The sequence below is a fragment of the Aspergillus caelatus genome, assembly GCF_009193585.1.
Source record: "Aspergillus caelatus strain CBS 763.97 unplaced genomic scaffold BDV27scaffold_187, whole genome shotgun sequence".
Lineage (NCBI taxonomy): Eukaryota > Fungi > Ascomycota > Eurotiomycetes > Eurotiales > Aspergillaceae > Aspergillus > Aspergillus caelatus.
In genome coordinates, this window is record NW_022475450.1 from 60,630 (window position 1) to 75,519 (window position 14,890).

Consider the following 14,890-nt stretch of genomic DNA (forward strand, 5'->3'; position numbering starts at 1 on the left):
CTTCCCATGATGATTAGGACCTTGGAACTTTTAGACTGCGATATGCATGCGACTTACGCGCCGAGATTAATTGATGGCGCACGATGTTAGGGTTTCGGGCTGGCATTGCGGGAATGAACTGCCGGGCGCCTGTCAGACGTGAGGTATGGGAGGTTAATCCCGTGCACATTCCATACTTCACCCTCGAGTCTTTAAGACTTATTTGATGGTCGTCAACGGGCGAGGTGCTTTCTTTTTTCAAATTTATCTCCTACAATGCTCCATTCCAACTTTTTCTTTTTCTCTTTACCGTATTCTTGCATACCGGGTCTTCCGATATTAGTGGACAATCGTACCGTCTAAACTCGTCTATGATAAATCCCTTGGATGGTCTGCAGTAATGTACATTTCATTGTCTCTTCGCTTTCGTTTCTCATTAGATCTCGTCCTCCCATGGAATGCTGTCCATGGCTCCTTGTCGCTCCACGCAGCGTGCTGAGGCCTGTGTTGCCAATCCCATGGCGTCATCCATGACCTTCTGATATCGAACAGGCTTCTCCTCGCTTGTTAGATCTTGACCAGCCTTGCCGTCCGCACGCCGTTGTTCACGCCACCGCGCCACCCCGACCGCGTATGCGCCGACAAAAGTATCTCCCGCTGCGGTGGTATCCAACACTCGGTTGACCTTAGCGGCGGGAATCTCATTGGTAAAGCGGTTGACTCCGTCCGCAGGCCCAGACGTCCTGGCATCAGTAGCACTGTACCAGACACCCTTCGACCCCAACGTGATCAGGACGTACGTCACGCCCAGCTGATGGAAATACCGAGCCACCTTGTCGTTACCGCTCAGTCCCTCCGCATCGGGGACCACCTTGAGCAGCTGCTCCACCGGTGGAGTCATCAATTCGGCCTCCGTCTCGTTCACGATAAAGTGGTCCACTGTCGCGTACACATCCTCCGGCAATCCTCCGGGTGGAGCAGGCGCAGGGTTAAACATGACATCAGGGCCGGCCTCAATACCTCGCTTACCCTCCGCCCGGTTTTTGGCTTTCCAAGCCCCAATGTCTCGGAGTATCCCGATGACACTGTCAACAGGGATCTCTCCCTGCATCACAATCACATCCGGTACTGGGGCTGCCATCGCCATTCCCAACACTGACGGCTCAGGCTGCATTCCTTGATAATTCGCTCCAGGCGAGAACAGAATGCGGTTCTCTCCGCCGGCCGACGAGTCCACAATGATCACCGCCACTCCCGTATACGCATCTTCGACGATCTTGACCCGCGACGTATCGACACCGGATTTCTCGAGGGTGGGCTTTAGTAATGCATCGAAGTGGCCGTCCAATCCACCGACAGCGCCAACCATCTCCACTTTCACGGAACCCTTGCCCGAAAATGGAGACGAGGCTGATCGTGCACGAGACAGCCGCCCGCAGGCAACCGCCTGGTTCGCGCCCTTGCCTCCAGCGCTAATAAAGTATGATGAGGAGGTGATCGTCTCACCGGCTTCAGGGAAGCGAGGTGTCACCGAGACCATGTCGGCGTTGAGAGAGCCGACGACGCGGATTGTCGGGGCCATTATGGCTGAATCGGACGATTTGTGACGTTCTGTAGAGGTAGGAGGTTGAAAATCGCGGGGTGCGGGGAATTGTTCGTAAAATGTCGTACTCCGTTCTAGCAAGCGGGTTCCGCTTCGCTTGCTGTCTAGTAATTGCTGATTATTCCGTGAATCGTTAGAGTAATTATGTAGATATTATTGATCTCGAGGTTGTATCGTCGTGTGGACGTGGTATGAGAAAAGAGTTGACGTCGGTTGGGACCGCGGGGTTCGGTGGGGTGTCTTCCGCCTGGAACCATTCAACTCACTGACTGCCCTTGGGTGATAGATAGCAATTCCATAGGTTATGACTTGTGAGCAGCAACATTTAGGTATTTTCTGGCAAATATCACTAAGCCATGAGTTTATAGTCATGATGAGCATGGTCGGAAATAGTAAATTTTCTATGAGTATTGTATAGCTTGTACGCTCCAGTCTCAGCAATATATAAAGACTCCCAGCTCCTCCATATAGATCGTCATAGGTCTGTTCGTAAGACTATCTATTATAGGGCAGTCATACTAATCCGCTATTTCGGAAGTAAACAAGTAGAAGCCGAGGACCAAAGGCTTTCTTGAAGTATATCCAATTAAAGTCGAAATAGAAACACCTACCTATCAACCATTCTCCTTGCACTGAGGCTAGACTTGCCCGTAGGTTGGACTTGCCCTCAGCTTGGAGTTACCATTACGAAAAAATGGATAAATACACTGCACTTCGACGTCTCCATACAAGCATGGAAATGAACTCAAGACTCCAATCCAATTAGAACTCTTCTCACGCACTCTCTTATCAAAACCTTTCCACGACCTATCCCAACTAAACCCACATCGAGTTATGGTCCAAGCTTCATTAACTCGTGGTCGTAGTCTCCACTCCACAATTTATCATCAACTGGAGCATTTATAATACAACAGTGCCGAATCGAATGCCGGCCCAACTGAAGACTTAACTTTAACCTTACCACTCACCCTTAAACAAAGAATTACTTTCCCAGAAAACAGATTGGATAAATCTAGAATACATCATGCCCTACGAAGGCCATTGCATATGCGGACGTATCCGCGTCCTGCTGGAACAGCAACCTCCAAGTTCACTCATTTGCCACTGGTATGTACTACTTACCTGTCTATACTAAAATCCATATACTGATCCAGCCACAGCCAAAATTGTAGTAGATCGGGAGGTGGTCAGTACTCCGACACCCAAAGAAAGCGTCAGTTCAATCCATTAATTAATAATAACATGCACGCCAGGCTCCTCTATAAACTACGTCCTCCACAAGGAAGAAGTCACCATCCAAGACCCTCAGGCCAGTCTAAAAGTATACGAAGATGTGAACACAGTTAGTGGAAATCACATCCAGGTACAAACATCTTTTCTCTACTCTTTTGACCCTTTATCTACTTATCCCAAACATGACACTGACATATTGATACTGATACTCCGTAGCGTAAATTCTGCTCAAATTGTGGCAGGTTGGTTTCCTATCTCCCCTCTTGTTGGTTTGCTATGGAAATGATAAGCTGAGAATGAGCATAGTCCGATTATGACAGAGAGCCCTAGCTTTCCGGGGAAGGCTATTGTGAAGGCTTCTTTGTTTGATGTGATCTCTCAGCCTGATAAGGAGCTTTTCACGGCTCAGAGACAGGCATGGAAGGGGCCTGTTGAGGGGGCGAAGCAGGAATAGTGAATTGTATTGTTAGACTAGAGGGGTGGTGTTAAGTGTAGGTAGTGCTGGAGTTGATATTTTTGAAATGAGATGTGAGTTTCTAGAATATAGATATCACGGAATACCGATGTAAAAGAGATCTTGGCTCTAAAAGTTATCTATCTCACTTCTTGGGTCAAATCGATGGCTTTGTATAGATTATATTAGCTTTAGTCTCTTGGTCTAAATATGTAAGTATGACCGTGATTCTAGGTAACCGTTGACTCAAACCCTACGTACAGACCCCTATACCCCAATACCATGCAGCCACTTGATCTTTCACAATCATTCACTCATCGACTAAATATCCAGCCTCACAAAAACCATCTCAATCAGTGAATGAAAGACTCTTAACAGGAAATTTCCTGTACAAATACCATGTGCGGAATGCTCTCCTTCTCACTTAGAACCTCCGCAACAGGAGTTCTACAGAACAGCCAGCTCACACCACACTCTTCGGGCATACAGAAAAGGCACAAAACTCCAGTCAAAACCAATATGCTGTCCTTAAGATGGCTGAACGCTTTCCTCCGCGAATACCATATCATCGACCGCCCAGTCACAGTTTCTGACACCTACCACCACCGTGAACAAGATCAGACTGACACACCCAGTCTCCCAGAAAATCCTAGTACTACTGCTAATACTACTGCTAATACTACTGCTACTGCTCCTGCAACCACTGAATTTGAAGCCTCAGAATCAGCCACGAGCAAGAGAAAAACACCCCCGACAACCTCACTTCTAACGGCCACGCAGCAAAAGCGCCGGAAACTAGACCTCAAGCTCGAAGACAAATGCCACAGAATCACCAAGCACAAAGTCTACCACCACGAGCTCGAGGCCGGCTTCTACGGAGATCTCATCTCGTTGCACTACGAAGATGCAATCGCAACCGCACAGTACGCCCATACCGTCCCCCTAACTGACGGCGAGTGCCATTTCCACAACTTCTGGGTCGACGCAAGTGGGAGTCACGGCTCCGCTGGTGCGGCGATTGCATACAAGGACCCCTACTACGGCGGGGAGTGGATGGATCGGGGATATGCGATCACAGACCTGAAGGATAAGAAGCGGGTGGATATGTCGGAGTTGTTTGCTATTGGGGCTGCGTTGAGGCTTGCACTGACACGGATCGGGAAGAGGGTAGCTGTTGCGGAGGGGATGGAGGAGCATGCTGTTACTGTGTTTTCGGATTCGATGCGTGCGTTGAGAATGATTCGGCGGTGGGCGAATTGGTGGTCTGAGGGTGAGGTTGATAGGTCGGTGTTTGGGGCGATTGCGGGGGATGTTTGTGGGCTTTCGAGGCAGCTGTTTGAGTTGGGGGTTAAGGTGAGGGTTTATTGGGTGCCGGCGCATTGTGAGGTTTGTATTGTTGGGCATAAGCGGGCCGATGTGCTGTCGAGGGCGGCGGCGCGGCATGTTAGGCTGCTTGAGCAGCGGGATGCGAGGTATAGTGCGGATGGGGTTGTTCAAATGGTTGATTCGAGGTTCTTGAAGACTCTTCATCTGCTTGATGATGAGTGCGATTCTTTGTGAGGTGGGATTAGTCTGGAGTGTCTCCGTTTGCAACACTACCGCTTCTTTTACTGGGCGTTGGTGGTGGATAGATATCGTGGCGTGGGTTACTGGGATGTGATGGAATTATGGTAAATTGCTTGATTTCCGACCTGTGCATCTGTGTATCTTAAAATAAAAACAACGCCGTACACCATGTTCAACCGCTGTGCCCGAGTCCAGTTTCTATTAAGACGTGATATCAGGTAATGCATGCTCCCCGTAGTCAAAAAAAAATATTATTGCCCATAGCCCATACACACTCCATGCGAGCATCAGTCATCAAGTTAACAAAGATGAAAGAGAACTATACTCCGTGACGGTACACTTGCGATCCGCCGGAGCGAATACGCACAGTATCTCTGCGCTGCAGGACCATCAAAGCCCGGTTGAGAGCTTGTTCGGTGTAGCCTCGTCCGTCAACGAACTCGCGGCGAAGAGTTGCGAGACTGGTGCTCCAGCCAATGGGGAGTCTGCGCTTCAGTTCATCTTCAATCTTGCTGACCTCTTCCATCATCTCCTTGCTACCCTGGCCCTCGCCCTGAGTGATGGCGTCCATGGTTGAGGCCAAGAAGAGACGGATGGCCTCGTCAACGTGTGCCTCCGTAGCAATCGGCGACAAGCTCAGCTTGGCAAGGGACTCGGTAATACGGACGATGGCCTCCAGTTGACGGACTGTGATAGGGATAGAAGAACGTGCGTTGGCGTCGAGCTCTGCGCGGTGAACTTGTTTTCTAATCGAGACGAAATGAGACGAGAGCTTCTCTGCCGCTTCAGGGGATAGACGCGGGGCGCAACGACTGTAAGTGATATGTTAGTGATGCTCGATGGTTTTTAGGTAGTTAGATGGCCAGGAACTTACGTGCGGCAATAGCTGATATAACGCTTCATCTTGTCTAGCGGAATCTCGGCCTCAACTTGCTCTTCAACACCTCGGCCACCCATGTGTACACCCATGACGTGGCGTGCGATGTTCTCATCACGGCTGCGGTCGTGATCATCACGGACAATGAAAATCATATCGAAACGAGACAGAATGGTTGTCTGAAAATCTATGTTCTCGCCAGGAGTTTTCAGGTCATCGTACCGGCCGAAGATAGGGTTTGCGGCGGCCAAAACTGATGTTCTGGAGTTGAGGATGGTGGTAATACCGGCTTTGGCAATCGAAATAGTCTGCTGTTCCATAGCTTCGTGGATGGCGACTCGGTCTTCATCTCTCATCTTGTCGAATTCATCAATACACACAACACCACCATCAGCAAGGACCATTGCACCACCTTCGAGATAGAACTCGCGTGTCGCTTGGTCTCGCTGTACCGACGCTGTCAGACCAGCTGCAGATGAACCTTTACCGGAAGTATAGATGGCGATCGGTGACACCTTCTCTGTGAATTTAAGAAGCTGAGACTTGGCTGTACCGGGGTCACCAAGAAGCATCACGTTGATATCTCCACGCAATTTCATGCCGTCGGGAAGAATCTTTTTCGAACCACCCATGAGCAGACAGACAATAGCCTTCTTGATATCAAAGTTGCCATAAATAGAGGGAGCAATGCTCCTGGCGAGGGCATCATATAGATCAGGCCGACGGCTGAGCTCCAGGAATTCCTGCTCTTCTTCTTCCGAGAAAATGGCACTACCCTTGACGGTTTGGTCCAGGTCAGTGCTGATGCCTACCGCCCGCATATAAGGGTTACGAATGGCAGGGGCACCATCCTTCTTGCTGCCTTTGGATTGATAGATGGAGAAGATACCCATGACTGTACAGCGGGAACCAGGTACAACGCGATTTGCCAGATAGCGGTCTGCTGAAACGAGAACATGTCTGGGTAGCTCACCCACTGGGACCTGGTCGGGTGCTTCCTGGAGCTTGAGAACTTGCTGATCGACGAATTGGCACTTCTCGTGAGAGACGACGTAAGGATCTAGAGGGCACTGTTCGCCCGGGGCGTCACCGGGTTGTTGCTGGCGGCCGCATCTCCGGGGTAACGACAGACCCGAGAATCCGCCTTCCACACGAATATTTTCGCTATGATCGCAGTTTTTGCATCGGATGTGAACAACTGTTGCTTTCGATGAAATCGTTGAAGCACCGATAACAATACCAGGAATGCGGACAAGGTGGGAGATATTTGTCGCATTAAGGTCACGAATGGAGATATGTGCTGCAGACGAGTGAAGCAGAAGCTGATGGGATGGGAGCACTACGTCTCTTTGAGAGGGGTAAACGATTCTCTGAGTGCATTGCTGGAGAGCATTTTCGAACTGAATATAGGAGTAATGGTCAGAGCCAGTCTGGTCGATGCCCAATGGCCGAATTACTCACAAGGGGGATAATGTCTGCGGGTTCTGTGGTGAGCTTGTACGCCAGCTCTTCATTATAAGAGACCAAGTGGGCAATATCAATGTCACAGTAATACTGCTTCACGAGCACATTTTGCCGAAGCTGGTCTCTGTAAATTAAGTCAGTTTTGCGACAGGCTTGTTGGTTGTCATGGCGGCGTACCGGTAAATAAATGCATTATCCAACTGAAATTCCAAAACGAAATCTCGTAGCCTCTGCTGAATTTGTGTGCGGGACTCTTCTGCACCATCTGTGCTAGGAGCAAGAACGCTCAGAGTATAAGGTGTACGCCTGTCCATGATGAAGACAGCAATTGGGGAGGGGAGGGGTGGGTTGAGGGCGAGCGAGGGGGCAATGTGTGGATTGTTGACTATCACCGCTGAAGGAGGTGCAAATAACTTTTGCGTGGACACGAGTGGTGCGCGTCGCGTCTGATACACGCGTTAAGTGGTTTTGGCCTTAGGCATAAGGTAATGGGGAGCTTCGTCCCCAGAAGTGCGGAAAAATAGTAACCCCGTCTCCCCCCAACTGGGACTAGACCCCCTCTTGGGGGCCTGGAGCCTTACCCGATTGGGCCGGCTGTCATGCTGAGGTCCCGAAAGCAGGCTGCCCAAGATTGGATTACTTGTGCTTGCGCAGTTGGTGACGTTGCATGTTTAAGCGACTCCTGTTTGAAGTCTCGCTCGGGTACCAAGATAGTAGCAGCGGGAACTCATTGGAGGAACGCTTGCTCTCGGTCCCACCAGGACTATTCTACTGTTGTCCTCTTGTCATGTTGAGATAACGACGTCTAGCATAGCACGGTGGCCGTCGGAGTCGCCAACAACTTGGCATCACGAGATGTCCTCTGCGAGCCCACGGAAGTCGATTGACAGCCTCGCTTCAGGTGCATCCACACCTTCGTTGTCCCAATATTCCCTCAATCAGCTCGAATCCCCCCGCGTTCCGCCCCAGAGATACCCCCTGAGACGAGGGTCAACTGCAAGCTCAATCGCGAGCATTGGAGGGATTCTCGACTCCTCAGCTCGGCATGGGTCAATAGCAGAGTCAGGGCAGAATGGTATGTTATGATCTGTTACGTCAATTGCCGGTACGCTAATTCACCCAGCCATCTCTACCCTCCTTCAACCTCCGATTGTCCGCACCGGCCTTGTACCCCATACCGCTGTACCGTCTAGTGGATATAAGCCGCCGAGCTCCCGCGACATCCCCCCGGTTACCCTGACAAATATACCGCGTGTGGAAGCCAAGGTTTTTGATCCGTATCTATCGCAGGTTGGGTCCTTGTACGATGTGTTCCAACAGGCGAAAGAAAGCGCTGGTGATCAGGAATCGCAGCTAGCACGGGACGGAGGAAAGGCCTCGCCTAAGCCAGATGATAATGAATTCTTGTCGTCACAATGGTCTCCGGAGCGGCGGCCCTCAACATTATCGGTCAATTCCCGTGCGAGCTCGCCTTTCGATGGTCGTGGGCGGAGACGGTCGTCTGCTCGAGGTCGAGGACATGCAGTGACGCCTCTTTCGACCATCCCTCAGGTATACTTTGATGACGACTTTCATCTCGAGAACCCGCGGACATTCGATGTGGTATCAGAGAAGTCTGAAGTTGTTACCCCACCGAAGACACCAGGCAAGGACGGTAGATTTGAAAACGGAGCCGTGGTCGGACCGGCACCAACGGGGAGAAAGGCACTTGCTACAAATGCGATATTGCAAGAAAAGCTTTCCTGGTATATGGATACTGTGGAAATTCATCTGATTTCATCAATCTCAACGGCATCCAAATCATTTTTCACTGCCCTCGGCTCGCTCCGTGAGCTGCATTCGGAGGCTGCTGATTCTGTAAAACGGATTCAAGTGCTGCGGAAAGACCTCCAGAAGATTGACCGTGAAATGGCCCTAGGCGGCTTGAAAATCGTTAATCTACGGCGCCGGAGGGAAAATGTCAGGTTGCTAGCAGATGCTGTTTCTCAACTGCGAGAAGTAGTCCAGTCAGTTTCTCGGTGCGAGGAACTGGTTGAAAATGGAGATATTGAAGAAGCTGCAGATAGCCTTGAAGAGGTGGAGAGATTGATGGCTGGGGAAACTATTTCCGGTAGCCCAGCAGGCGTAGATCCACAGGAGCATTCTAGAAAAGCCATTGATTTGAGGAGACTTAAAGCTCTTGAGGGTGCATCTGATGACTTAGCCCAGTTAAGGACTCGGATTGGCATGGGATATGAGTCCCGCTTCTTGAATGATCTTCTTGGAGACCTGAGACAACATGTTGAAAATGTACCCTTGGAAGTGACGTTACAGCGTTGGGGCTCTTCATTTCAGCGACAACGTGGAGTGCAACGCTCAGGCGTTACTGTTTCCCCGGCGTATATGACTTTCGATGACCAGCTGAGATCGAGACTGCACACGCAACTGACTGGCCTTGCACGGGCACACCATACAACCGCAGCAGCAACTTCTTTCAAGACGGCAGTGCTACGAGAAATGAAGAGCTTAATCCGCAAACACATGCCTAGCTCAAGCGATGATGATAATGAGTCAATGGTGTCCGTGTCCACTCATCGATCCTCCCAGCTCAGTCAGCAGGAGAAGTCGTCGATTCTTGCTAGGAACTTGCGTGCTTTAGACGTGGAAGATGCCTACGCTATGCTCGCCCGCGTATATACCGGCATTAGTGAGTCCTTACGGAGGCTTAGCGTCCAGGTCAAGGTTCTTCTTGATCTTGCTAGTGGATTAGGGAATAACTCTGTTCTGAAGTCTCCAAGAAGTCCCCATTCACCAAACATGGACAATGCAGTTGCGTTTGGGGCGAGCTCGCAAACAGCGGCAACAATGATGGCTCAGGACGAAATTTTACAAGTTCTAGACATGTCTAGTCTTCTTGGCCAGGCGGTTGATATTGCCCAATCGCAGGTGAACAAAGTACTGAAGGTTCGGAGCGAGCAGACCTCTCATTTGCCTAAGGAGGATTTCTTGAAATACTTTACGCTCAATCGACTCTTTGCGGATGAGTGCGAGGCAATTTCGGGTAGAAGTGGCACAGCTCTGAAAACCCTTGTGGGCAATCAGATCCGCGATTACATCGCCCGATTTGGCGATAAACAACGACATCGTGTTGTTGAAGTCATGGACGCGGACCGATGGGATGCGAGGGACTTCGGGGAGACAGAAAATACGATTCTGAGCCGTATTCTCGATGCTAGTACTAAAGATATCGAGGCCTGGGTGGATGCCTCCAAGATCTGGTTGCCTCAAGATAAACCTGAAGGTAATACGTCGGATAATACGACCAACGGATCTGGAAAAGACAAGGTGCGATCTGCGGTGATTGATGAGCAGAAATACATTCTGTCGGAATCTGCGGTGGCCATGATGAGAAGCATAGAAGAATTCCAGTTCCTTATGGCAAACATCCCCAGCATGATCCAGGATATCGCACCGGGTCTTTTGGAGTCGCTGAAGTTATTCAATTCACGCTCCTCTCAATTGATCCTTGGTGCTGGAGCCACCCGTAGTGCCGGTCTGAAAAACATCACTACGAAGCACCTTGCGCTATCTTCGCAGGCTCTGAGCTTTATCATCGCGTTGGTACCTTACATCCGGGAATTTGTCCGTCGCCATTCACCTTCTAGTCCGTTGATGGGCGAATTCGACAAGGTGAAGAGGCTGTATCAGGAACACCAATCCGGTATCCACGAGAAATTGGTCGACATCATGAGCGGGCGGTCTTCTGTGCACGTAAATGCCATGAAGAAGATTGACTGGGACGCTTCGGGATCTAGTACGGTTAATCCGTACATGGAGACCCTCGCAAAGGAGACCGGTACACTGCATCGCGTCCTCAGCAAACATCTACCGGACATGACCGTGTCGATGATTATGGATCCCGTCTTCAACAGCTATCGGGAACAGTGGACCAAAGCGTTCGATGAAGTAAGCATTCACACAGAGAATGGAAAGCAAAGGTAAGAAAAGATCTTCTTAACTGCGTACGGGCAACCATCTAACGCCGCGTAGATTACAACGGGATGCGGACTACTTCCAATCGAAGCTCAGCAAAATAGACGGCTTTGGAGACCTAGGAGAACATCTTCTAGAGCTGGTGAAACAAAAGACCCCTACAGCCGAAGCCAAGGAGAACGGCTCGAATGGAGGGGCCAATACAAACAGCTCCTCCGATACAAGTAACGGCAAGAAGAGTCCTTAAGCATAAACTATGGTTATAAAGACGTGAGGTCCACGGATGTCTTGGCCTTGACGAACACATTGTATACATTCTTCTCGCTTGGATGTACCAGAGATACCATTATGTTAAGGCCAAAGAATTGTACAGCGATTTAGCGGTGTTTACCCTTTTTAAATACTTGTTTATTTCCCCGGATGGCACAGCATCCGATTTATATCCTTCTATATAGACTTAATTAAGACATTCTCTTATACCAATCTCTTACAATGATCAACAATAAGAGAACCAAGAAAAAAAAAAAAGAATCAAGAACCAAAGTAGATAAATCATCTTCATATATCATTAAATAGATAATGATAGATAACATAGTAGGCCCTGTACCGTAGCAGGAAGCCCAGGCCATATCATGCAAAACGGTTTATTTAAAACCCCGAATCGAAACTCCCAGAGAGGTAAAAAAAAAAAAAAGGTAGAAATCTTCATAAACTCATTCAATCCTTATGAGCACCGAGACCCTTATGTTCTCCCAAAGACTTAGGCTCATGGCCACCCTTTCCGCTGGAGTGGCCAGCACTGCCGCCAAAGCTCGTGGCGTTACCGGAAAGCTCCTTAGCTGCCTCAGGGAGTTCGGCAGTTCTATACACGCGACCCATTTGGGCGTCCTATAAATCGGCAATATTAACTGGGGTACTCATATATTGGACGTAGAGAAGATAGATGGGAAACATACAGAGTTACCGGCACCGTGGACCTTTGTCTGGCCTGCTTCGATGGCGTTGTCACTGTGAGGGACGCCATCGTCGTATTCTGCGCCGCGGGGCATTTTGATTTATTTTATTTGTGAAGGTAAGGGTGCTGCTTGGTTGTTAGGTTTGCTGGTTTTCGAGATATAGATGGTGTATAGACATACCCTTAGAGAAATAGGTTAAAGAATAAGATAATGTCTATGGCGATATATGCAATTGATTATCTTGTAATTGTTGACTTGAATGTTTACTTCACAGCTGAATTGTTAACTCTTTTATATGTCCTTAACTCATGTCTAGCCCTTTCTATGATAACATCGACATTCGCCAAGACCAGTGTTTGGTGACAGCATCGTGAAGTCATTGTGGAGACGGGTATGACTTCATCTGCCATGCGTGGTTTCGGCCGGTTTAGAAGGGTTTTGGAGGGTAGGTTGTTTGTTCTAGGGATTTTTTATGGGTTTATGAAATTTTACGTGTACCGGTGATATTTGGGGGTTTTGGTTGTTAATGTTCAGGTACATCCATACTCAAGTACTAGTTCTTGGCGTTGTTGGTTCTACGTAGCCGTCTCTTAGGTCAGCAGACCCACCCGCCCTTCGGCGTGTTGGTCTGCTTCACCCAAACGATAATTTTCATCTAAACGATAAATTTGAAGCTATTCAAGCTCCTATACCACATCACCTTGAGTATCTATCCAAAAGGGTAATCTAGGACCTTCCTTATCCACCTGGCCAGTCTCTGTACTAGGCAGATCCCCCATAACTCCCTGTTGTGGTGGCTTATCTTGTCCTAAAGTTCGTGCTTTCTTAATCCGCCGGAGTTCTTCATGTCTTTCCTCTTTATTTCTGAGCTGAATATGGCGTTTAGCATCATGTACAGTCAAAGGTCCAGTATATTGGATTCTTCTCTGTGATTTCCTTCTAGATTGAGGCTTCCGGTGTTGTAGATGAAGTTGTAGATCATTTCGAAGTTGACCAGCCAATTCAGCTGTTTCTAAAGAGCTTTGGAATACACGATCAAGACGTCGTACAAAGCTTTGATCAAGCTCTGGGCTATTATCAATAAAATCTTGCACTTTTCCAATACTTCGGCGAAGGCCTCGTATAGTAGATGGAGGTGAGGAACTAGATGGTGGTGGTGGTGGTGGTGTAGTAAAAATCTCAATCTCAGGTGTAGGACTTTTAGCTTTATATAAAGGCTTCATAACCTCTTCAGGATTGAATGGATAGATGCCTCGCTTCTTAAAGAAATCCCTAACTGTACGTGATTTAAAGGTTTTCTCACGTACAGCTGGAATCTCTTTTAAGAAGGCAGCTTTATCATCGGTTTCCACACCTAGGCTAGCCAGATAGTTATTTCGATCTCGATAGTAGTGTTTGTAGACCTGAAATGGCTGGCCATCAAGCGGTTGAATAAGATGCGTTGTATGAGGAAGAAAGCAATAAGGAATAATATAATATTTCCCGCAAAATTAAAGAAATTCGTACGTGAGATAAGATCTGTGACCATTATAAAGCAGTAATTGAGGTTTATCCTTTTTAGAAAAACAGTGCTTTGTATAATAATAGAAGTATTGAATCCAGTCAAGACCAATTAAATCGGTAGAATAGCCCTTAGGTGACACTGCTATACGGTATTCGCCCGGAATATCTGATTCGTACCATCGCTCCATATGGATAAGGCCTTTGAAGATAAAATAGGGTGGTAGAACAAAGCCATCTGCAGCAATATACTCGATTGTAGAGACTAATTCTCCTATTTCTTTTGATGGATTCCCTCTGGAAGCCTGATCAGGCCTAGTTGTTACTACCTTTTGAGGTTTGCCTTGTCTAATTTGAAAGCCAGTTTCATCAAAGTTGTAGATATTTCGTGGTGGAATCTGTGAAATAAATCCCTTTAAAACATCGTACCAGTGTTGAATTTGACCAAGATCTTCTGCATTTAAGCGAGACTTATCCTTTGGCTTCTGTCTAACCAGTTTAAATTCATCTGGTAGGCGTTTAATAAAGCGATAGACCCAGGCATTTCCCACTGTACGTGGTATATCATCTTCTGTAATCCGCTGAAGAATCTGATTTGCAGCACGCTCGATCATTGCAGGGGTAGGCGGAGTATATAGAGAATCTAGCTGACGAATCCAGCGAATTAATGCCTTCTCTTGTATATCATCAAGAGTTTTGGTTGAGATAGGGCGTGAGGAAAGGTTTGCTCGGCCATGAATTCGTGCTCGAAGTCGTTGATAAGGAACGTTAAATTGACGCGCCAACGCAGAGATATTGGGCTTTTTTTGGCCTTGAGCGGCTGTACAGGCATCTAAGATTCGCTTCTCGATATCAGAATTAGAATCTGGCATAATGGTGGAATATAAAAGCTCTGAATAGCTTCAAATTTATCGTTTAGATGAAAATTATCGTTTGGGTGAAGCAGACCCACCCGCCATTCGGCGTGTTGGTCTGCCTCACCTCAACGCAAATTCCCACTTCAACGCAAAATTTGAAGCTATTCAGAGATTTTATCTACCACCACCATGCCTAATTCTTATTCTGATATTGAGAAACGAATCCTAGAGGCCTGTACAGCTGCTCAAGGCCAAAAAAAACCAAATATCTCTGCGTTGGCGCGTCAATTTGACGTTCCTTATTATCGACTCAGAGCACGTATTCATGGCCGAGCTACTCGAAATACACGTCCTATCTCAACCAAGACCCTTGATAACTCACAGGAAAAGACACTAATCCGTTGGATTCGTCAGTTAGATAATCTATAC

General features: G+C 48.2%; 6 protein-coding genes across 6 annotated transcripts; 3 read left to right on the top strand and 3 right to left on the bottom strand.

Moving 5' to 3' along the window:
- Positions 1-288: 288 nt before the first annotated feature.
- On the bottom strand, positions 289-1,924 carry BDV27DRAFT_133570 (ribokinase). Its single transcript, XM_032068121.1, has one exon. It carries the CDS (start codon positions 1,559-1,561, stop codon positions 416-418), a length of 1,146 nt encoding a protein of 381 aa, XP_031924150.1. The 5' UTR covers positions 1,562-1,924; the 3' UTR covers positions 289-415.
- A 479-nt stretch (positions 1,925-2,403) lies between these two features.
- Positions 2,404-3,375, top strand: BDV27DRAFT_32101 (GFA family protein). The gene is made up of 5 exons (XM_032076319.1): positions 2,404-2,689; positions 2,743-2,768; positions 2,836-2,945; positions 3,032-3,057; positions 3,122-3,375. The coding sequence occupies exons 1-5, from the start codon at positions 2,607-2,609 to the stop codon at positions 3,267-3,269; spliced, it is 393 nt and encodes a 130-aa protein (XP_031924151.1). The 5' UTR covers positions 2,404-2,606; the 3' UTR covers positions 3,270-3,375.
- A 293-nt stretch (positions 3,376-3,668) lies between these two features.
- BDV27DRAFT_167230 (ribonuclease H family protein) lies at positions 3,669-4,829 on the top strand (the record flags this gene model as incomplete). The annotated part of the gene is made up of 1 exon (XM_032074429.1): positions 3,669-4,829. One exon carries the CDS (start codon positions 3,669-3,671, stop codon positions 4,827-4,829), a length of 1,161 nt encoding a protein of 386 aa, XP_031924152.1.
- A 126-nt stretch (positions 4,830-4,955) lies between these two features.
- Positions 4,956-7,545, bottom strand: BDV27DRAFT_133572 (MCM DNA helicase complex subunit MCM5). Its single transcript, XM_032068122.1, has 4 exons — positions 7,354-7,545; positions 7,174-7,300; positions 5,710-7,112; positions 4,956-5,647 (listed from the first exon to the last, which is right to left on the bottom strand). Exons 1-4 carry the CDS (start codon positions 7,488-7,490, stop codon positions 5,155-5,157), a joined length of 2,160 nt encoding a protein of 719 aa, XP_031924153.1. The 5' UTR covers positions 7,491-7,545; the 3' UTR covers positions 4,956-5,154.
- Positions 7,546-7,777: 232 nt separating this feature from the next.
- On the top strand, positions 7,778-11,603 carry BDV27DRAFT_32107 (vacuolar protein sorting-associated protein 54). The gene is made up of 3 exons (XM_032076320.1): positions 7,778-8,251; positions 8,300-11,153; positions 11,206-11,603. The coding sequence occupies exons 1-3, from the start codon at positions 8,032-8,034 to the stop codon at positions 11,393-11,395; spliced, it is 3,264 nt and encodes a 1,087-aa protein (XP_031924154.1). The 5' UTR covers positions 7,778-8,031; the 3' UTR covers positions 11,396-11,603.
- Positions 11,604-11,865: 262 nt separating this feature from the next.
- On the bottom strand, positions 11,866-12,197 carry BDV27DRAFT_161083 (uncharacterized protein; the record flags this gene model as incomplete). The annotated part of the gene is made up of 2 exons (XM_032073155.1): positions 11,866-12,036; positions 12,105-12,197. 2 exons carry the CDS (start codon positions 12,195-12,197, stop codon positions 11,866-11,868), a joined length of 264 nt encoding a protein of 87 aa, XP_031924155.1.
- Between the last annotated feature and the right edge of the window lie 2,693 nt (positions 12,198-14,890).